The sequence below is a fragment of the Chinchilla lanigera genome, unplaced genomic scaffold (genome assembly GCF_000276665.1).
Source record: "Chinchilla lanigera isolate Chin_1 unplaced genomic scaffold, ChiLan1.0 scaffold00052, whole genome shotgun sequence".
Lineage (NCBI taxonomy): Eukaryota > Metazoa > Chordata > Mammalia > Rodentia > Chinchillidae > Chinchilla > Chinchilla lanigera.
The window spans coordinates 9,606,544-9,630,810 of record NW_004955453.1 but is presented as its reverse complement, the minus strand read 5'-3'; the positions used below and the strand labels follow the sequence as shown (position 1 = coordinate 9,630,810).

Sequence of the window (24,267 nt, the reverse complement as noted above, 5' to 3'; positions counted from 1 at the left end):
TGCATCTCTCCCCACATTTCATTTTTAAATGCACTAACATGAAGAATCTTTGCTATCTCCACAGCTATCAACTGCATGAGGCTGTGTTCCCTAATTGCAATGAATTTTCAATTGTGAAACAATTCAAAATAAACATTTTTTAAAACAAAATAATTAACCATTGCCAAATCATTCTTAAAATACTCATTAGATAAACCATAAATATTTTAGGTGAGCTTCGTTTTCTTGATGTATCATCACCAGCATTCCCCACCCACTCAACTCTACTGTAATCTGTAAGGATTTTTAGTACTTACAAGCCTTTAGAAGCAGCACAGATATCAAATGTGTACGTCCCTAAATTACAGTCCTGATTTGTATACCCACACCTGAGGCAACGACATAGACTTAACTTTAATGATTTAGCACTTCAAATTGTTTCAATTTCTCATTTAGGAGATTATAAATAAAGTTTTTGCATCTTTCATGTTTTTAACCTGACAATCTTGAGCTGTCCTATTTCCCAAGGTGTTATATATCATTTAACTATGAATTGAGAATTTGAAATACCAATGCTTTCCTGTAAACATAGAAAATTCCAAATAATGGAATTTTCCAAATGGAATTTCAGAAAATGAAACTCTTCTGTGCTCTGCGGTACAGCCATCTACTCAACTACAGTAAGTGTCCTGAGAGTGTTTATGGTAATTTTCATTGGCAACTTAATTCCATTATGTAGAAATGGAAAACGTAAAATAAGAGCATAAGGCTCAATCTAACTACAGATGGTCACAAAATTAAGTTCAGTGAAAGCATACTTCCAAATCTGAAAGAAAAATTGTAACTGAGGATACATGAGGAAAATATGTGGCGTTTTTAATCCATATTAGAATCCCCTGTAAATTTAAACAAAAATCATCTTCTGAGACATACGTTTTAGTAAATGTATCAACAATAATGACAGTCAATCCAGGGTGGGCTATTTGAACTTATTAGTAACATTTCATTTTTCTATCCAACAGAAATCTTTAGTGAGACACTCTTATAGAGAATAAAAATGAAAATAAAATTAACAATAAAAATACTCTGAAGTTACAGCAAAGTATAATCCTTCATCAGCAGATCAATCAGGTAAAAAACATTGGTGATAATTGGAAGCACAGGATAAGTCACATGAATCTTCAGCACAATGCACATCGTTGAAAACATGAAACGATGCTTCTTCAGAGAACAGTTAAATATCCAGAATTAACCAGGTTTGAAAAATATTGCTTAACTCATTTTCCAAAACAGAGCTGCAAGAACTGAAGATTTTGTTAAAACTATCAAGGGAATCATATTTATTGCATTTTTAGATTCCATTTTGAAACAGATAGTTAATAATGTACCACAGTTTCACCAAAATACATACTTAAAGTGTGTATGGGTGTGTGTGGGTGGCGGGGGAGCCTAAAGTATTTATAAAAGAAGTGTAGACCGTATGTGCTTCTCAAAGGGGCTGAATTAAATATAACCAGCTGCCAATTTTGTGCTCAGAAATACTTGAGTTAGTGGGTATGTGTATACTTAAAATTCACTTATTTTTGTCTATAATAGATGAAATAAAACACCATCCTATACAATCCACTATTAGTGAGTACAACAGCAAATTATTATACAATTTATACATACTAAAATATTTTCTTTCTCTAGAAATAACTCAGAATAAAACCTAATTATTTTAAGTCTTAATTTGGGAACTCTCAAATTACAACAGGGAAAAAACAAGTGAGGGTGTGTGTAACAAAGGTTCCTGATCATAATGCTATAAGGTTAGTTAGTGCAAGTTGGTAGCATAAAGCATGCTCAAATTGGATGCTTTGATTTTTGTATATCCATCAAACCTCTAAATCAAACAGGACTAGTTAAAGAACGGTTTTAAGTAGAGCAAGGAAACCGGAAAATTTGCATTTCTTCTGCCACTTTTGTTACCCAACTTACACAATGCGCAAAGTGCTAATTGGCAACACTACAGAAACACATTTACATCAACAATGAAGACCTGGGGAAATGAAATCCAACAATTTTATTTTAATGAGCTGTAGTTTCTAAATTTGTTTTTTATTTTTTTTTCTGTTTTCATACAGTATTGAAAACAAAATGCGGCACATTCACATTTTCCCGAGGAACTGTAAAGATGATCTCTACAGGGATAAACGTTGTAAAGCCTGAAGCTCAATCAACTGATGTTGAAAACTCTCAAAGGGAGTAAAGGCTCAATCTGAATGGTCTAGAACATGTACTGTAATTTTAATAGAAGAGATGGTCGTCTTAATAATAATGATTTAAAAGAACTTCCCAGTCCATGCGAAGAGTACGGTCCAAGAATAAATCAAATTTTTGAATGCATTTTATGCTACATATGTGTACACTTTGCGATCCTCAGGTGTTCGTGCCAAATATTCTCTCTCAATAAGTCCTTCAATACGTTTCTTAATAACAACTGGACTTGGCAAGAATCGAGCCTTCAACTGCTGAGTTACCTAAAAAAGAAAGTATAAACACTAATTCTTACTAGACGTTTCTTTAACATTTCCGCATAAACACACAAAAATTTGTCTTTGAATAAAGTGACACATGTCATTTTCAGACTCAGAAATCAAAGTTAGTGATTCCATTAGCAAAGTTAAAAATACAGAATGTTTAAAAAGGTTGTATTAGAACACACTTCCTTGTATCAGCATGTGTGAACTAAAGTAGAATACTAGTTGAATTAGCTGGATCATGTATTAGTATCAATACATACCACTTCACAGTTTAACCACTTCAATGTCACTATTTTGCTGACTTCTGAGTTACTCTCGTTTCTCAGAATTTGGCTAGTACAACGTGAGTAAGAGCACAAACTCTGGTCTAAGATTGCCTGGACTCAAATCCAAGGGCTACCACTACTACCCTAGGACCATGGGAAGTTGCTGGGTTCACTTAAGGAGTGAAGAGATACAATGCCTTCGAATAATGCCTACCCATACTAGGTGCTACTGCTGTCATTCTTTTCTCCCTCTATATTGGATCATTATTAACAGCAAGCACAGTAGCAGCCTCAGTCTACCTAATACTACTGATCAATCACTATGTATTAAATTTATTTAATGCTCTTAACTCTGCAAAGTAAGCCACCTCATTTTGTAACAGAGGAAAATAAGCCAGAAATGAAACCGATGCTAATAAGCAGTAAGTAACAGGCCCAGTAGTTTAGGCTCTTTCCAGTAGCCCACACTGCTTCTTTCAGACCACCCAACCACCCATACGCTGGCTTTTATTTTACTCTTGATCTTTACTTCTCAAACCCCAAATGGATTTATAGTTCTTTGAAATCTGAAACTTTACCACCTTCCTCTGCAACTAAAATCAATCAAATTTCCATGATTACCATTCCAGTATAAACAAATCTGTTCTTCACCAACCTGAGATCTCCAACATTTACTTTTTTCTTAGCTTTTTCAGACCTTCCCTCCTTCCTTATAGGGCTTAGAGAACACTCACAATCACTGCAATCTTACTCCCTAAACCTTCAATTCTCCTGACTTCTTTGTTCCTATTCTGTAATATACTTTTATTAAACTACATTCTACACCTGCTATTTCATTTTCAATCTACTAGCATTTCTTGATGAGTATAAATTGTAGTTCTAACATCATCTGTGTTGGTCAAGAGTCAACAAACTGTTATCCACAGCCAAATATAGCCTGCTGCCTAATTTTGTAAAATTATACTGAAATATAGCCACTCCCTATGTTAATATATTGTCTACACTGGCTCCCATGCTACAATTTGCAATTAAACAGCTTTTCCCCAACCTCTGGGAAAGACCAATACAAATTTGTAAACTCAAGTTCAGCAAGTTCCTGAGCACTATTTTCTGACAAATAGTACTTCAAATTTCTGATAAGCTCCATGAGCTATTCAACCTGAGTCCCATACATAACCTCATATTCTGTTTCACACGGGACAAGACAGGCCATCTCAGTTCAGAATTCCTCAAAATGCCACCCTACAGCACCTGTACATTTATGCATACTTACGTCACTCACTGCTTATTAGTACACATTACCTGTACCCTGCCCGTGTTCTCAGGCACCATTCATTAATACGTGCACTGTCCACCTACATTTTCTAGCCTGTCCTCTCCTTTTCTAGACTCTGATGTTACCCCCTCATCCCATTTTCCACGTTTTTAAGCTTTTCTTCTTTATCGTTAGGCTATAAACACATTCAATATCTTCCTATCTAGAAAAAAAGACCCCACCCCCCACTTACCACTTATCTATGTTCTCCCTGCCCTTTCCATGAGCCAGGATCTAGACGCTACCACTGAATACCCACTCTTACTTGCCCAGTGAAAACAGAAAGATTAAACTAGTCATCTACTTGCCAAAATCAGTGCTTCTTCAGCTTCATTTTTCCATGATTTTTTTTAAGTACTGACCACTTGCCCCTTGGTAATTCTCTGTCCCTGCCCATGTCACACTTTCTTTTCTTTTACTCTCTGGCACTGTTTTCAAATTTAAGCATGCTTCAGAATCACCTAGAGAGCTCTTTAAACCAGATTACCGGGCCCTGTTTCCAGAGTTTCTGGTTCAGTAGGTCTGCAAGGTGACTGCAAATCTGTATTTCTAACAAGTCTGCAGATAATGGTAATGAACTCTCTTCCAGAAAGCCAATGGCTTTCTCTCAATGTCATGCTCGTCTCACTGTTCCATACATGGCAAGCAAAGGGTCTATCTTGCTCTCCAGGATACCCTGAACAACTGATTTCAAACCCACCATTTCAACTACATTCCCATAGAGTGAATTTCCAATTTACCTCCTAGCTCTCATTTGCTTTCTGACTTGTGACCTAATTTTCAGTTACTTGTCTCTGGACATGGCAAAATATAACAAGTTGCAAAAATCAGCGTTAACAGACAACCGGAATACAGCAGCACATTACCCTTCCTTTTTTGGTTAAAGGGTTCCATCTCCATCACTCAAGTTAAAAATAATCACGAGGTTCAATTGTCCTTGCTTATTTCCCACTAACAGTTGATAAATCCTATCAATTCTATTTCTCACTTATCTTGATTCAGTTATCTAGCCACTGCCCATACTTTACCTAGACCTGAGTTATCTCTAACCTCTTTCAATGGTTTTTGAGTGTTTCCCTCTCTAGTTTCCCAATATATAAAACAGAAGACCCTCAGTAAAAGTAAGTAATTAAGTTTGAGAAATCCAGGTAGTTTGTTTATAAAAAGATATTAAGTACCAGTGAATTTTTTCCATGTTGTGACAAAAAAGTTACCATTTTCATTACAAATACATTAGTTCTTAAATGTGTACATATGCTGGTGTATAGTTCTGTTCAGTTATCAAGTGTCTCATTTTTAATAAGTATTACATGAACACAGTTTCAGTTTTAACTCAATGTGGTACTTTTCTAAATTTAAGTTGTTAATGCTATCATTCTGCTTTTTCTCCATTAACCCAGCACTGAAATGTTCTCACCTCTGCTACTAAAACATTGTGCTGCATCTTCTTCCTAGATTTCATTATCCGCACTATAGCAGCTTCTATCTCATGTTTTCTGTCATCATCGACTTTTTGCCTTGTTTCTTTCCTTTCTGGGTCGGATTCACCCTGTTTGGCAGCAACTGAAATAGAAATAATGGCAATTACCACAAGTGTGATGAAAAAATTTATTTTGTAAGTGGACAATTATGCACAGAGAGAAAACCTTTTCAACTTCTGAATATACACACATACTCAAAAAGTAAAGCTTCCATGTTCATTTCAGTCCTAAATTACTCTTTTCAAAAATGAAGAATTTATAACAATAAGTAATACAACAACCACTGCTGATTTGCTATCATCTTGTTTTGAAATTCTGTATCATTTTTAAAGTTTGTTTTTGTCTTTGTTTTCGTTACTTTTTGTTCTTTTCTCTTTAAGATAAAAATTTTTTAATAGAAATGATAAAATCAATTTTATTTTTATAGAATACAGTAATTCCTTTCCTGGAAGAAAAATGGCAACAGTGGTAGTAAAATCCAACAGTAAGCAATCTGCACTGCTTGTAACTTCCAGAGGTCAACTAGTATTCTGCCACCATGGCTTCAAATTATACTTTACTGAAAGTGTCATATGTGTGCTGTCTCCTCCAAACTGAAAATACTGCTGTAATATATATGACTTTAAGGAAGAAAACAGCATGTACTGACAGCTAAATAAACAATTAAAAAGCACTACTAAGATGTCTATAAAAGGAATTCAACAGTGACGTAATTCACCTGTATCTATGGCCTACATTTCCTTGGACTCTATTATCTAATCATTTCTTGTCACAAACTCTATCACAAACTCACACTATATTCTAATCTTCAAGACAGTCTTACTTTCTTTCACTACAGTCTTCAAATCACCTGCTAGGTTGTTACATATAGGAGTTCCTTTCTTTTTCTATAAGTTTGTTCTAATTTAAATAGCAAAGAAGCCCAGCTGGCAACCAGTATTTGTTATTGGGTCACTAAAAGGAAGTAGATGTGAAGGTTCTGGAAAAAGAACCTGACCATTACAAAGCACATAAATACTGCAAGGGCAGTGTAGTGAGATAGCAGACTCTAGAAGATCATTTGTTTCTAGTTAGAACCCCCTGGTTAGGAATACTGCTTTCAGAGTCATTCGCTAAGATAGTGAGTGTTACCTTACTATGTGCGTGCACTCACATACGTGTCTATATGCACACAACACTGAAAACTAAGACCATGAGGAAAAGATAATTTGTGGTAATATTAACATCTGATAATACTCATACTGGGCATGACAGAATCTGAGTTTACTTAGCGTTAAACAAAGTGAACCTAGGTAATTCAGATATCTATATACCCATATATTTTTCTCCAAATCTAGGATATAAATGAAATTTAAAAACTGTTTCTGGCCAAATCTATAGTTGTATGTCTTACACCGAAGGAAAAAACCACACTTCATCCCATGATACTTATTCAAAGTTTAATTTTTAACATACTGGGCCCTGGGCCCATCTTAACTGATGAAAGACCTGGGCCAATCTTGGCTGATGAAAATTACAATGACACAGCTTCCAACTACAGAACAAAGTGTCAGGTTTTAAAAGACACCACCCTACTGCATAAACCATACAAACAGAGTCAAGGGTCAAAGGAAGAAGTAAGTTTTTAAAATGGGTATACACAGTTTTTAAGACCATACAGTCTGATCATCAGTTGTATGCTTAACACTGAAATAATTTTTGAAAGAGTTTATACCTCATTTGATGTACTATATGAAAGTAACTTTTAAAAAATTATTTTAAAAATGATCTTATTTATTTTAAATAACACTGATTTCACAGATATATATATATATAGCAGTAGAAAACTTACATAATACTAGTTTTGAAACTGCATTAGAGTTTTAGAGATCAGCAAGTGTGAAATGGCTGATTCCCCATTAAAATATATGGAAAAACCATATCTAATGTTATGTTAAATATGAACATTTCCATTATTAACTTGTAAGATTATACTAAAAGCTTCCGAACAGTGGTGTTTGTGTTTTTAGAGAAACAAAATTACTTTAAGAAATTAGTTTTAAGATTTTCAAATTCAGAAAGTATTTAAAATCTGCATAACACCTTTAAAAAGACTCCCACTGCTATTAGGTTCAGCCAACCAGTTAAAAACAATTAATACTAATAAGCTCATACAATTGTTTTTGCTGAAAATGCATGGGAAAAACTTTGTTTACACTATGAATTATTTTTAAAAAGGCTTACTGTACTTGGAGTCAGCTGCATTTTGACATGAACACACAATAAATGTCTTGCTTCTCATGCTGAAGTGTTATACAACACCACAAATGATTACTTTTGTTAAGAACAAAAACAGGATTTTTTCTTTTTAAGAAAAAACTCTAGCAGACGAAAATTTTTTTCTTTTTTGGGGGTTACCAGGAATTGAACTCAGGACTTTGCACCTGCCAGGCAGGGGCTGTGCCGCTGAGCTCTATCCCCAGCCTGAGAATTCTTTTCTTGAAAAAGAAATATGTAACTTCTGGGAGAAAAAAATGTAATTCCACATACCTGTTTGAATCTTAACTCTGTGCAATTTGGATGTGAACTGGTCATTAACTGTGAATATGTGACCATTTTCTATTTCTTTTGACTTCGGCTCTTTTGTGAGAACCCGCTGTGTTGGTTTACCGCAGGCAAGTGACTGTAGGGCTCTAACCAGCTCTCTTTCTGGGATATCTGTCTCTTGTTGAATTTCCTGAAATTTCACCAAATTGACAAAATTGGAATTTTTAAATATAAAGTAGATTAATCAGCAACTAAACTGACCAAGCAATGGTCACAGAAAAGGTGAGCCCAACAATTTACAACAAAGAACTCTTTAAATATTATGATTCATCACTAAAATTATTTGAGCTAGCCAGCAGTGATTCAAATATAAAGCATTAGAAAGACATAAGCATTTTTGCTTCATGAGCTATTAAGAGCTATTTTAAAAACGTCATCCCACAGAGATGTCGAAGAACTACTCTAATATTTAGGTAAAAATAAAATATTACCCACATTTAATTGATAAATTTATACTTCGGGGTTTTGTTTTTTCTCCGGTACTGGGAACCGAACTCACGACTTTGCGCTTGCCAGGCAGGCGCTTTTAGCCGCTGAGCTAAATCCCCAGCCCTTAATTGATAAATTTAGAAATATTTTACACTTTTCCAAGTTTATGTACACTGTTTTGCTCAATGCTCAGCTATTTCTTTCACAAAGGCAAAAAAAAAAATCAGAGCTCAAGCATTCTATCATAAAATTAAGTTCAGAGTTCAAAATAACTATGAGATCAAATGAAAAACTTAAATATCTGGAAACTTAAACATGAGAATCAGTAAGAAGTCTGTTTTGAAGTTTATAACTTTTGTTACATATTATGGTATGAATAAATGCAACACTGGGGGAAAAAAGAAAAGCAGTGGGGAAGGAATACCATAAAATTTTCAATCCTCTATTCTTTTCTCATTTCAATGGAACAGGAAAAGAACTGTACACTTACTTGAGTTGGCTGTTTTACATGTATAGGGATATGTGGGTGAATAAAAGCCTGAGTCCCTAACCCATAGAAATTATCAGTGATGAATTTCTTTTTGCACTGAAAATCAAACTCAGGACCTTGTGCTTGTCAGGCAGGTGCTTGTGCCACTGAGCTATATCCCCAGCTCAGTGATGAATTTTTAGTGGTCGTTTTAAATCACTAAATCTGGAGATTTAATATGTAACACTAAATAACTAATACAGCATCTTAATGAACTTGATATTCAAAAATAAAGAATGGTATCCATTAAAATTATTATATATTTTAAACTATCTCCTGTATGTTTTCTGTAAAAAAAGCTGTCTAGTAAAAATTACATAGTAGACTATAGAGATAAGTATAACACATTTTAAATATCCCAAATTTGAGGTGTGAGCAACCAGGAAGTTTTGACAGATTCTCGTGGCATTGCATGGAATTACATATACACTATGGCCAGGCTTTTGTTTGTGACTTAGAGAAAGCTGGCAACATTAGAGAGGAATTTTCCACTTCCTTCTTAAAATTGCCCATCAGCATCAATGATTTCAAGCAAACTGGGAAAGGGAAAAAGTAAGGCTGAATCACTAGAGTATTTTTCAGGTTGTTGCACAGTTATGATGACAACTCTGGAAAAAGACTTGTATTTTTGCTTATCCCATTATTTCTGTCAGTCTTTATAAACTAGGACTCTGAAAACCCTTGCAGCATTTACTAACTATCATAATTTGCTTAAAATATATTATTCATGAAAGCTGCAGATTAGCATCCATAAAAAACAGCTGTTGGAGATCATTTAATTCCACCTCTCTGAAAAGTCTTATAATATTTGACAAAAGGACTCAATGTTTGCTTAATATTCTGTGACTCAACTGCATATACCTTGTATGAAAATCTAACACCTACCTGGTTAACTATAAGGAGAAAAACTTCCTAACTTAGCCAATGAACACAAAAAATTCCTAGGTTTAAAAACGTTTCTCTACATATAACATAAACACTATTAAGTCTTTCACTATATACATGGGAGGACAGAGATGAATATTAAAATAGGCCTAGAATCTAATCTTCTTGCTCTTAATTTCAAACTTATACTTTTTCTTCCTATGTTCACCTGTGTGTGAAAACTGTATGTAATAAATATTGCTCTGTGCTTTTAAAACCTTTCAAAAATGTTCATTAAGTTTAAACAACTAAAAAACACATGATGTTCATTTCAACTCTGAAACTTTTTCAAGATATTAAAAGAAACTAATTTTAATGTAATCAAATAATGATTTAAAGAAAAAAGGGGAAGGAAAAAGTAAGCATATTATAACTAGTTACTCGGAAAAAAAATGTATGGATACAGAAAAACTTTACTACACTATCAAGACAATAAAATTGGCATAAGGATAAACACAGTACTCAAAGAAACAGAAGCAACACTACAGAAATAGCTCCACACATATATGGTCAACTGATTTTTCTTTATAAAGGTGCCAAAGCAGTTCAACAGGAAAAAGAAAACAGTGCTATCAGCAAATGATGCTGGAAGGAGCAATTCCCTGTGTGAGGAAAAAAAATCTTAAGCCTTACTTCATACTATATAAAAATTAACTTAAAATGGTCATTTATCTAAATACAAAAACTGCAAATTATAAACTGCATAAAAGAAAACACAGAAGAAAATCTTTGCCATTTCATGGTAGGCAATACTTTCTCAGAATACCAAAAGCACAAACTATGAAAGGAAAAAAGTGACTAATTATATTTACAGCACAAAATTTTGACAAATTACTTGTCTAGAATTTATAATATCTAGAATTTTTAGACCTTAAACAGTATAATGAGGATATGAACACACTTCACAAGCAAAACATGAGTATTTTATAAAAACACAAAAGGTGCTCAACATCATTAGATATCAAAAAGGAAAATAAAATCCACAAGATACAGTGATAGACTAGCTAAAATGGCTAAAAACTATAAAGATCACAGAGGATGTGGAACAACTGGAGATCTCTTTCACTCTTGCTGGGTATGTCTAATAGTACAATTATTTATAACACAGATCGGCAGCTGCTTAAAAAGTCAAATATATAGCTCTATTCACAACAGCCCAAGTTTGGTTAGCAAGTCAAATCCCACCAACAAACAAATTAAGAAAATATAGCACATCTATGATAAAAATATCACTCCACAGAAAAAAGGAATGAACTATATAGTACTGATGCTACAGTTGTACAACAGGAATGAATCTCAAAATTACTATACTTTATGAAAGGAGTTGAACAAAACATTACAGGATTCCATTTACATGAAATTCTACAAAAGGCAAAATGAATTCCATCATAAATCAAAGCAGCTCACGGGCTACTTCAGAGTTAGGGATGGGGTAAGGAATGGACTGCAAGAAGTATAAAGAAATAAGGGAGGTAGTAGTCATGACTGATGGCAGTTACATAGGTGCACACTCAAATTGTGTGCTTACATGTGGTTTTTATATGAAAATTGTACTTTAATAATGTTAACTTAAATAAAAAACAAAATGAAATGTAACCCAGTAATGTACGCAGTTCATCTAGTTTCAATGTCCAATTTTACAGTTCTCTCTTATTCAAAGAGATACTCTTATACAAGGAAGACTCAAGTACTGAGAGAGACAAAACTGGTTAAAATGTACATAACACAACCCATACCTCAAATGTATATTTTTCTCTATTATTGAAGAGCATTAATATAGTCATCTGGAAGGTGGAGACTTGTAATATGTGCTTCCGAGTATTTGAGCCAGTCACTTGTGCACCTCCAACACCAACTTCAGATCCATCTTCCTGTTTGGTTTAAAAAAAATTAAATATAATTATCTCCTGAGAACTTTAACAGTATCTTTCAGAAATAAGTCATTTTTCTACAACAAAACTATTTATCCCTACATAAAAAGGACATCTATTAAATATGTATGGGTACACACGCACATATAAACATACTGTTGTGTACATCCACAAGCACAAATACATGAAGTCTTCACTAGCCTCCTCTCCATTTTAATGTAGCTGAGCAAGGAACAATCCCCTATTCTTAAAGCTAAAAGTATTTTAACAGTACATGACAGGATGACATATAATAATGCATTTATGAAATGTAACTGAGGTTACAGTAACATCAAAAGTAGTCAGGTTTTTTTGGTGTGATGCGATCACAGTAAGAGATCAAAAAACAACAGCACAGAGGGGAAATCTAGGTTTTCAAAGTCTCTTTCTGCTCTACAATTTAAGAGGTTTAAAGTACATCTTTGTTTTCAATAATTAACACGTGCATTACATTTTAAAAATTTGATTTCTTTAGTAAGTTTTCAAAAACTACATTACTTAGAAGCACTCTCTATTAAAGCAAACAGCAAGAAATAAAGGCTAAGCTCTTTAGTCTCCTTCTTCTCATTCACACCTAAATACACAGCAGTACCAGTCAGGCAGATGGATGGCACATGCCTACAATCTCAGATACTTGGAAACAGACGAAGAAGGATCCCAAGGTCAAGGCCAGCATGAGCAACTCAGTGAGAATGGTTCTCAAAATTAAAAAAAAAAAAATTTAGAAGGCCAAACCTACCTATACAAATATGCATAGTAGTATGTCAAATATTCATATAAACACACTGTAAAGAACTATTTCCCATTTCAATTACTTATAACACTTTCAAAAGTACTAAAAAAAATCCTTTTAGTGCTACAATAATTCAACAGATAAAACTAGTATATTCTAATTCAAATTTAAAATAAAACATATTTGCTGCCTAGATAATACCTTGTTTTTCTTTAATGTTTTTCTAGAAGCTTTTTGTTAACTTTGTTTTACAGCAAATGAACCAGATTTGCTTCATACTAAGTAATGAAAATTATTACTATACTCTAAACCTAACAATTTTAGATAAAAAACCAATTATTTTAAAGAGAAAAAATAAAAATGATACAAAATTTCAAAATAACAGATGGTTAACAATGGTTAATACAATATGTATTGTTATCTTCAAAGTCACTGCTCAGATTACAAGATACAGGCATGAAAAACTGATTAAACAACACAAGCACAAACCACTCTTTTCAATGAACTAACAGAAATTAGTAATATAATTCTCTTAGCTATCTTGTGTATGTATATATATGTATTTTCTTTTTACTTTTCTCTTCCTCCTTTTCTCCTTCCTCCTACCCCAGTTCTTCTTTCCTTTGAGCTATTCTTCCCATTTCACAATATCTATTCACAATATCTATTGTACCTTTTGGATCTTAATTATTCTTTCAGCTTCTTACACTAGGGAGATGACACAATGTTTACACATACAAATATGATTTATTTCACTTATGAGTACAGTCTCAAGTTGTATCAGTTTACCTGTATTTTGTTTTAGTTGTTTTGGTCCTTTTTGAGACAAGGTCTCCCTGTGCAGTTCAGGCTGGCCTTGAGCTCACTTTGTAGTCCAGGCTGGTCTCAAACTTGCAATGATCGTCCTACCTTAGCCCCCTGAGTGCTGGGATTACAGGCGTGTGCCACCACACCCAGCCATTTACCTATAAAAGCCTTGAGTTTATCCTTCTTTACAGCTTAGTAGTACCGTAACTTTTTTTTATCCATTTCTTGGTTGATGGACTTTTGGGTTGTTTCCAAACTTTAGCTATGACAAATTGTGCTGCTATAAACATGGGTGCACATATATCACTGTGGTATGATGTTTTTAATGTTTCTGGGAAGACACCCAGAAGGGGAATAGCTAGGTAAATGGGACCGCTAATCCTAGTTTTTTGAGGTTATCTCCACACTGACTTCCATAGTGTTTGTACTGGTCTATCATCATACCAGCAGTAGACAAGAGTTCCTTTTTCCCCACAGCTCTGCCAGCATTTGTTATTGGTTGATTTCTTCATGACAGCCGTGCTTTCTGGGGTCAGATGAAATCTCGGAGTTGCAAAACTCAATTACTTTTTAAAGAGTAAGATAACCACAAGTGCAAATTTTTCTTAAATGACTTTAGTAACATTTGTGTATCTCACAAATGTTAAAGTATCAATTTTTCCTGGTTTTATCAGAAATAGGACTGTGTAACAATTATAAAAACTGCACAATACTGACACAAAAATGGGTACATAGACCAAGAGAACACAAGACACAGAAACAAACCCATAGAACTACAGCCATCTGATTGATAGAGAAGCTAGAAATATACACTGGAGAAAAGACATCCTCTTTAATAAATGGTGCTAGGAAAACTGGAAATTTATATGCAGAAGAATGAAGCTAGATTCTTATCTCTTGCTCATATAAAAAAATCAATTCAAAATGGAAAAACCAGCCAGGTGAGATAGATGGTGCATGCCTGTAATCCCAGCACTCGGGAGGCTGAGGCAGGAGGATCGTTGCAAGTTCGAGACCAGCCTGGGTTACAAAGCGAGTTCAAGGCCAGCCTGAACTGCATAGCAAGACCTGGTCTCAAAAGGACAAAATGCAAAGACCTAGATTTAAGACCTAAAACTATGAAACTGCTAAAAGAAAAAAGGGAAACACCTGAAGCTGCAGGCACAGAGAAAGAATTCCCTCAACAAGAGTCCAAGGGCACAAAAACAGCAAAAATCAACAAAGGGGATTGTATCAAGTGAACAAGTTTCTAAGGCTGGGGATTTAGCTCAGTGGCACAGTGCCTGCCTGGTAAGCGTGAGGTGCTGAGTTTGATTCCCAGTACCAAAAAGATAAAAGAAAGCTTCTGCACAGCAAGGGAAACAACTGAGTTAAAAGACAACCTACAGAGTGGGAGAAAATCTTTGCCAGCTGCTGTTCTGACAGCAGATTAATATCTAGAATATATAAAAAACTCAAAAAAGAGCCAACCCCAAATCAAGCAGCCCAATCAGTAAATGGGCAAATTAATCAGAGATTTCTCAAAAGTATAGAAGGCCAGTAAGTACACTAAAAATTGCTCAGTATCTTCAAGCATTAGGGAAATACAAGCTAAAACCACACTGAAATTCCATCTCACCTTACTGTCAGAATGGGTACCATCAAGAATAAAAAAGTAAATGCCACTGAGGATGCAGACTAAAAACAAAAACCAAAGAAACCACTTCTACAATGCTGGTGGAAATGTACTCAGTGTGGTAAAACAATACAGTGAATGTTCAAATTTTATATATATAATTACAGTACACATTACCATTAATTTCCATCAACATATCCCCCCCATTTGAATACACATCATTCTCGTCCCTTTCTGAAGCAGTTCTGAAGTCTTTTTCTGTCAGTGTCCCTCTGTCAAGGCTGCCTTGATATCCTGAATTGATTAAAAAACGTTTACCTTTCACAGTCATTTTTGACTTGGGAAAGAGAGAAAAGTCACACAGAGTAAGATCTAGTGAACAGGCTAGATGAGGATACACTGCAGTGTTTTTATGAGCCTGCCTGTCCATTGGATGGCACTCAGCAACAGCATTCATATGACCCTACTTTTGATCATACCCCTTAAAGACATGAAAAACGACTTTCAAAGCTGCTTCAGAAAGGGCCAAGACTGATGGGCTAAGCGTGTTCAAAGTTAGGGGGAGTATTCTGAGACAGCTTAATGGCAGTAAGTCTTTTACTGTAATCTTTTACTTTTTAAACTTAAATGTTTATTGCATATTTTGACCACGCTTTGTAAATTACCACAGCCACTATGGAAGCAATGTGGAGGTTTCTCAACTAAAAATAGTGTGCCTATCTGATTCAGTTATACCATTCCTTGGTATACACCCAATTGAATTAAAGGTATTATACCACAGGAATACCTAGACAGTCATGTTTATGTTGGCACAATTCACAACAGTCAAATACTGAAATATGCACAGGTCCATCAATAGATGAATGGATAAAAAAAGTGTGGTTTATAAATATAATGGAGTATTCAGCTATAAGAATGAGTGAACTTAAGTAATCTGCAAGAAAATGCATGCATCTGGGGACCATCACGTTAAGCAAAGTAAACCAGAGTTAGAATGACAATTACACTGTGTTTTCCCCAATACACAGATAGAAAAAACGTGAAAGTAGAGATTACACAGGGCAGGGAATAAGGTGGAGCGCTGCAGGAAAGGGCACTGGGGGGGAGATATGCTCCAAACACATGCACTGGAACTCAGTATTTTGTATAGTTAACAGGCACTAATAAAATATATTTAAAAAAAACTCAAATTAAAAATGAAAGATTAGAAAGAAAAGGGAAAAAGGATTACGAGAGACCAAAAATTCTGAAATGGATCTTATGGCTTTGTATGTCCTCAATTTACATTTTATGCACCAATGTCACAGTTCAACCTCATCATCTTATTAAATCATCTTATGAAGGGTACATACTACTTTCAAATGAAGTTATTTAGCAACTGAAGGAATAATAATGAAAATAAAATGAAAAATTTAACCTTTTAGTATCAGATAAAGGTAGAGAAGAGAAATGGTCTACCCAGGTGACCAGTGAGTCACCAGTGAGTTCTATAGACTAGTTAACTATCAATATTTACCTTTTTAACTGGACCATAAAAAGTGGCATTGAGATCTGCAGAGCCCATATGATGCTGGAGTGTGAGCTGTCGGCCACTGTGTTTGGCTAAGTAGAACCTTTAGCAAATCAAATCAGGTTTTAGAAACTCACACAACTTGCATATTTGAAATTACAAACTAAAAACAATCCTTAGAAACACGTATCTAAAGGGAGGCCTTAAAGTTAAAGAAAACCTTAGGAATTAAGCTGGGCTCCAACTTCTTAGAGAGGGGGAAATAGGAGTGGGTGCATGTAAGACCTAAGCAACTCAGCTGGATACTAAATGATAAAGGTAGCACACCACATAATTCCTACTGTGCACTCTCCCTAGCTTATGGCTCAGCCCTGCTGTTCGTAAGACCACCTTTCTCCACACACAGTCAGTGCCTCTGAAACTAGTAACAAATATCAAAGTATAAAACACTATTAACAAATATCAAAATATACTCACTCCCCCTGCACTTATGCTTTAGAGAGGACATTAGTAAAATATATTTCTGAGAAGAGTCTTATGTAACTCATTTTTACATGTTAAAAAACAAACGATAAATTCTTTTTGAACATTAGGTAAAAAATGGAATCTATTCATCCTTAATTAGGGATACCATTAATGCTAAAATTTACTTCAGTCTTGGGACAATTATTTGTACTTAGAAATACAAAGTCTAATTCAGCTTTACCTTCTAAATATTTCAAAAGCATGTCTTGGTGCTGGTGGGATGTTGCACTTTGGTGTGGCTGACTGAGTGGGCCAATATCCAGTCGTGAGCACCCGGACCGTGAGATCAACACCACCCAAAGATACCTACATAAAAGCAGAAAAAGGCAATTCCTTACAGTTGAGATTAGCCATGTAGATATTTAGATTTATCAAATTAGTTATCTCCATGTCTAATACTTAGTATGCAAAACAGATCTTATTAAAGGTTAGACATACAGAGTGTTTTGCAAAGTTTAACTATTTTGGCAAACAATTACAATTATTGCTTAAAATGTTAACTTACAAATACTAAAAGGAAAACTCAGAATGTGAATAGTCTTACTGCTGTTACAGAGAACTTCAGTTTTAGTCCCTTTTAAAGCTAAAATGTCTAAGGGTCATATTTATAATTTTAGAGAAAAATCTGTGATAATCTCTTTCACCTCAGTTTCTACCATCTTAACGTACTAACGGCATGCTCCTAATGTCTCAGCCCCATTTAACAACACTGAGCAAAATGTTGTTGTAACAGGTAGCTCACATTTTAAGACTTATCCTTCATTGCAAAATATTTTCACTAACTATATGAATAGAAATTTAACACAGAATCTTACGCCAGTTGCCTGTAGATGTTGCCTGAATTCATCCATAGTTGTGTTTGAGATGCTCATATCCCTAAACATTCCTTCCAGTTTTGATGTAAACTGACATCCACATTCAGTCTGTAGAGGAAAAACACAAGTATATACAAATAAGTGGTGGAATTTTCCATCAGAGAATCTACAAAGAAATTATTCCGTATTACTGTCACCCCTGATAATCGCCTTATAAATCTTCCTACTAGTTGCTATATGCCTATGATTGCCAAATTTTAGGACATTTAAGAATAATCCAAGGATTTTACTTCAAAATGCAAACTTCCAGACACTTTCAGTGTCCACGGAAAGGAGGATCTAGAACTGTGCTTTTTTAACAAGCACCTCAGATACTTCAGCTATAGGTATTTACAGACCACTTTTTAGGAAACAAAACTGCAAGGTAATTATCTTCCTCTGTACTGTCTCTCATTTATTAATCTTTCACCCATCCTCTGTGATGCCAATACAAATTCCAGAACACTCTATCACAAAACTTGAAAAACTGTAAGTAGAGTTGTCATGGCATGTGTGTAGACATCCCCCAAAAAACATAATGTCATCATAGGTGAGGCTTTTTCAGAGGTGGCTGGGGTGTGACTGACTCATGGTGTAATGCTAGATTAGGAGTATGAGCATTATCCACCTCAGGGTAGGTAGTCTAAAATCATCATCATCATCATCATCATCATCATGGTAACAAAATACATAACATAAGGGACAGAAAGAGGCTTGCTGCTAGTTACTTGTAGTTTATCCCTTGTTGCGTGTTCCCTTCTGCTGGCTATAAAATGCTTCTCCTCTGCAATGCCCTTCTTCCATGCCATCTTGCCTTGGAGCCAGCTGACTATGAAACTGAAACTGCTACAAACTATGAGCCAAATAAATCTTTCCTCCTCTCACTTTGGATATTGGGTATTTTGTCTGAACAAGGAGAAAAGTAAGTAACACACAAGCTTTTGTCCTGCTCAAAAACAATGTACCTTTAATAATTTTTGAAGTAAACATTTAAAATCAAGTACATCATCATCCAATCACATGTTGTAGGCACTCAAATAATAAATGTTAGGTAGGCACACTTCAAAATATACCTTACCTTTAATTTAGATATCATATTTTTTTCAGAGTCATCAGAAACACTTTTATTTGTGAGAAGCCTCCTTGCCAAGTGCTGTTTATAATAACGTTCAAATACATCTTTCTCTTGCATAAACCTAAAAAGGACCATTGCCTTATCCAATATTGTTTCTACTTCTTGTTCTGTTAGCTGAAAAATCAAAAGATAGTTTAGGAATTATAAAATTTTAGTTATACAAAAAGTGCCACAGCTCATCTGCAGTTTAAATACAATTATTTTTTTTGAAAGCAAACATCTGGCTGACAGAAGCAATAGGGATCTGGTTTGAGAGAGAGCCTCTTATTTCACATAGCAGCACACTTCTTACACTCTCATCTAGCGCAGCATTAATGAGGGGCTGGAGTGGCATTCCATCCTTACAGGGCTATCACTAAACTGGAGGGATGAGGTAATATAGGGATGACTAAGAACAAATAAAGTAAAATTTTAGTCATAAAGGATATTTTAGAAACTTTTACATAATATTTAAGCAGAAACTTACATAGCCAAAAGACAGATCTTTTCATTTAAACTCATTCAAAACCTAAATTTTGCAGAGAAGGGTAAAGATTGTTATAATCCAAACACTAAAAGGTTCCTTGCCCTTACCCCTTAAATTAGGGCAAGATAATATGGCGAAGGGTGTATTAAATTTTTATTTTTGTAAAAAGGAAGATTAGGGGGATGTATGATTTCTGTGCATCCTTAGTAATCTTTCTATTTTCTTACTACAGCTAGTACTTCCGCACAATTTGTGACCATTTTACTACTTTTCCCTTCTGTCCCCTAAATTTTAAGATAAAGTGGAAAAAGGCCAATTCCTATATAATCAAAATCTGGTTAGTTTGATTCTACATGTCCAAGGTTCCTGAGATAATCATAAAGACTTGAAATTGAGCTTTAGTATATGTTTTGAAATTCCCAAAATCTGTGTATGCTTGATATATAACCTCCAGAACTAGAGGAAAGCAAGAAACATTCTCTACTATGGGAGTTTCCAGGTTTTCTGTCACTTACAGCATACCTAATTCTCACAGTCATTGTAAATGTCTTAAGAATTATACCTATGCAGCTGTTTTTCATGCCAATTACACATTAAGTGAAATGTCGAACAACTTATGTAAATACTTTAAACAATACTTTGTAATAGATCATAGCACATTTAAACACAGTGAAGAGCTCTGCTTAAGTTTGTATCTAGAAAATTTGCTAATTTATACTTCATATCATTAAATAAGGGGCTGGGAATACAGCTAAGTGGCATGGCACCTGTCTGGCAAGCGCAAGGTCCTGAGTTCCATTTCTGGTAACAAAAAACAAAAAAACAGCTAAGTTTATTGTATTTTCAAATACATTACTACTCACCCCTTTTACTCCCTTTTTCAGCTTATCATCAATAAATAATGAGAGGTATTCAGGGGACCTGGAGTTGAGGTTGAGAAAATATTCAAAGTCACCAGCGATAGTCTGTTTAAAAAGCCGGTCATTATTGAATGATTCCTGGAGGAAGCGATCAAACCTACTCTTCAGATCCAGTAAGCCCTTACAAATAAAAATAAAGGAATTTAGAATTCATTGTAATTTTTTTTACATATACATACTTATGATCATAATAAATGTGTGCATTCTGAGGTAAACCTGTAGAATCTACGTAATTTTCAAGCCTCTTGGCCTATATTCAAAATGTCAGTGATGTTACAAGTATTCTGTCTTCACTGATTAGTTACTGTATAAAAGATGAGCCAAAAGACCTCCTTACTGCTTCACTTCACTCTCCTGCCTTGACCCAACAGGTTAGCCAGACAAAACTCAGTTTAAAAAATGCGCAAGAAAGCTGATTATTTATAGTAAATATGAACCTGGAGCCTAATTTGTCTTAATACTGCTTCAAAACATTTTGAGACAAAAAATATTAAACTAAGACACAATTCGTTTTTCCTAACACATTTATATGTTTTATATACATTCAAGTACACAAAGCTAAGACATAAAAAAAGCTCACTTTCATTACTGAGACTATTCTTATAAAAGGTCTTGATAAGGTTAACATGGAAAGCAGTGCCTGAGTCTGATTCTGATATGAACATATACACCTTGCAAACTTATAAAATATTTAGGATAATTATACATACCAGTTCACCACTGCAATAATTAGACTCAGAATACATAACACAGTTACATACTAAATGTAAAATGTTACTAATGTAAAAACTTTCCATAAAAGTGATCTTTTTATAAAATCACAGGTCAAAATGGCTTTACCATAATATAAAGAGAATTTTCTGTGTTTATTACCTGGATATAATCAACAGGATTCTTTCCTTCTCCTTCCTCAGAAACAAGGGCTTTACCTTGCTCCCTCAAATAAGAACTCATACATTCACACATCGTCTTCAAACCATTTGGCACACGACTAAACAACTTGTACATGCAAGCCAGGTCTGCAAGCAGAAAGAACACAACTGACTATATTAAAGATTAAGAAAAAATGTGAACCTGTATTGTCAAGAGAAACTTCCTTCTCCAGTACTACCAATCATGTTCTGACCATATGGGTTAGAAACAAAAAACAGCAAAATGGAAGTAATAAAAACAAAAAAAGCTAATTCACAGGTATTACTGCAATTTATGAAATACAGCTTTTAAGATGTTTTGAAACATTAGTAAAATATCTTAGCAAATTTTAATTTACATGGAAGATGCCAAACAGCATAATAAACAAATAATGTTCCCCAAAATGAAAACTTTTTGAGTTCATACATAATTTTCTCTATGTAATGCTAATGTACAATCTACTGATACTACAAACGTCTACTGAAAGGGTAACAAGTGGTAGTCATCACAAGGAAGAAATTTAAAAACAACGTTTTGTACTGGAACCATTATAATAAATAAGATTACAGGCAGTAGGAATTACTTCACTGTAATTCATGGGAAAGCTTATATGACACTGATAGTATAAATATCTGTTCTTCAATATTTTTTTCAAAGCAATTCCTATTATTTTTCAGTGGTAGCTTCAGCCAATATCTGCATTTTAAAAATTGGTCTACGTCACTGAATTGTTTTTATTTAGAATGAAAATTATGGTCTCCACCCCATTTTTGTATCGTTTTTCACAAATCTATAATGTAGATTTAAAATACTGTTCTTCCATATGTCTATAGTGTTTCTCTAAAATAACTTTCTGACAGATTATAATGTCAAAATTCTACAATGATATAGAAAAACTTTAGTATCAATAGCTAAGGAAAATCAAATTAGCAGCTAGGTCAGGCATTAGCCAATGTTTTTCTGTACAACATCGATAATAAACGTTTTACACTTGACTTGGTTACTTTTTTCTCGTTGCTGGGACAAAATACCTGACGCCCAAAATTAAGGAAGGAAAGGTTTATTTCGCTTACAGTTTGTGGAGGTTTCAGTCCGTACTTGGCAAGTTACAAGGCAGAGTGGCACATGGCAGAGAGCTACAGCTCAGGGCGGCAGAACACAGCAAAAGTAACAAGCACAAAAGCCAGGAATGGCCCCAAGCAGCCTCTTCCTCTCCCTTACATATGCAAACTATCCACCCCAGGGGTGGGTGCAGCTCTTACACCCATAATCAATCAAACTCTAAAAGCCTGCCCCATGACCACTTGAGGCTTTGGGGGGACACCCAGACACAAACCATAACAACACTCAGCCATACAGTCTGACACTTATTCAACTCTGTCAGTGTAGCAAGAAAGCAAGCACAGATAATACGTAAATGACTGAGCACATATTTCAAATAAAACTTTATGGAGACTGAAAATGTATATGGAATTTCATTTTAGGCCTTTATTTCAACTAAAGTGGTAGCAGTCTGGATTCGCCTACTCTCAGTTATATTATAAGCAGTTTACTGTTTAAAACTACAGTAGTATGTATTTTAAAAATACACAGAATGGCCGGGGATGTATCTCAGTGGCACAAACACCTGCCGGGCAACTGCAAGGTCCTGAGTTCAATCCCCGTTACAAGAAAGAATGAAAGAAAGAAAAAAAAAAAGGAAAAAAAGGAAGAAAGAAAGAAAGACAGAAAGAAACAAATTTTGCAAAAGAGGATTCTACAATATCTTTCAGTGACTTACTGTCAATTACATTAATAGTAAGTTCTCACTAGTAATATATTCCCAAAGAAACCAACACATGGAAAATCTTCACAGCTTTTCACGTATGTGGCATAAATCACAGTAAGGTTTTCCACATTAAAAACAGGTTTTACAAAATGCAACACTAATTTATAAATACAAACTGCAGCAACCCTGGCATGCCAAGTACCTCTAATAAAATGATTCTTGGTTATTTTGTTCCTACGTTGTTACAAGTTTTGCTGAGGTATGTTGTACATTCAGCTGTAATAAATTAACAATATAAATTAACAACCAATTAGTACCATTTAATTGTATTTTTCAAAATCTAAGAAATTTATTATGGAAAATAGTTGTAAAGGACCAAATGTGAGGGAAACAGAATAGGCAGAGAGACCTTACAACTGATGTGGGTCTGGTTGCTGTGAGTAGAGAAGGAATGACGACAGTCGTAGGATGAGTTTAGGCTGCAGGACAACTGTAAAAAAACCCTAGCCAAGAGAGGTCTTGAGGCAAAATCTCCGGTTAGAGGAGCCTGACACCCCAGAGATGGACCTGTACCTGCAGCTGTACTAGGCTCAACGAAAACCTAGAGCAGCCCTGGCATGGAAGCGCAGGTGTGGATAAAAGCAGAACAGTAGCAGAAGACAAGACTAATACATTTTCATGGCCACTGAAGTTTGAAGACTTTGGCTCACACATTTACTTGATGCTGATTTGAGGAGCAGCACCTCTGCGGTTCCTATGTGTCTCCCTTCCTGAGGGCAACTTAAAAGCAGTTGAGAGAGACAAATTAACAATTTCATTGTACTTAATTCACTGTACTTAAATATAGGGGGTAGGTAAGAATATGAAAGAGTAAGTAAGTGCTGGCCAAGGTGGCACATGCCTGTAATACCAGCACTTGGGAGCCCGAGGCAGGAGAATTGCCCAGAGTTTGAGGTTTGCCTCTGCTACACAGTGAGTTAAAGGCCATCCTGAATTACACAACAAAACCCTGTCCCTGCCAAAAAAGTGAAAGAGCACATGAAAAATATTTGGCATTTAAAAATTAAGTATTTTTTCT

The 24,267-nt window shown here is 34.8% G+C and overlaps 1 protein-coding gene across 1 annotated transcript in view; it reads right to left on the bottom strand.

Annotated features, from left to right (window-relative positions):
• Positions 1 to 834: 834 nt before the first annotated feature.
• The window catches only part of Cul3 (cullin 3), a gene marked incomplete in the record, with an annotated part of 83,423 nt that continues 59,990 nt past the window's right edge, over positions 835 to 24,267 (bottom strand). Inside the window, 10 exon segments of the mRNA XM_013519956.1 lie at positions 835 to 2,501; positions 5,503 to 5,648; positions 8,096 to 8,282; positions 11,771 to 11,905; positions 16,616 to 16,712; positions 17,316 to 17,440; positions 17,950 to 18,057; positions 19,067 to 19,237; positions 20,453 to 20,629; positions 21,383 to 21,528. Coding sequence (XP_013375410.1) covers positions 2,370 to 2,501; positions 5,503 to 5,648; positions 8,096 to 8,282; positions 11,771 to 11,905; positions 16,616 to 16,712; positions 17,316 to 17,440; positions 17,950 to 18,057; positions 19,067 to 19,237; positions 20,453 to 20,629; positions 21,383 to 21,528 — 1,424 coding nt within the window.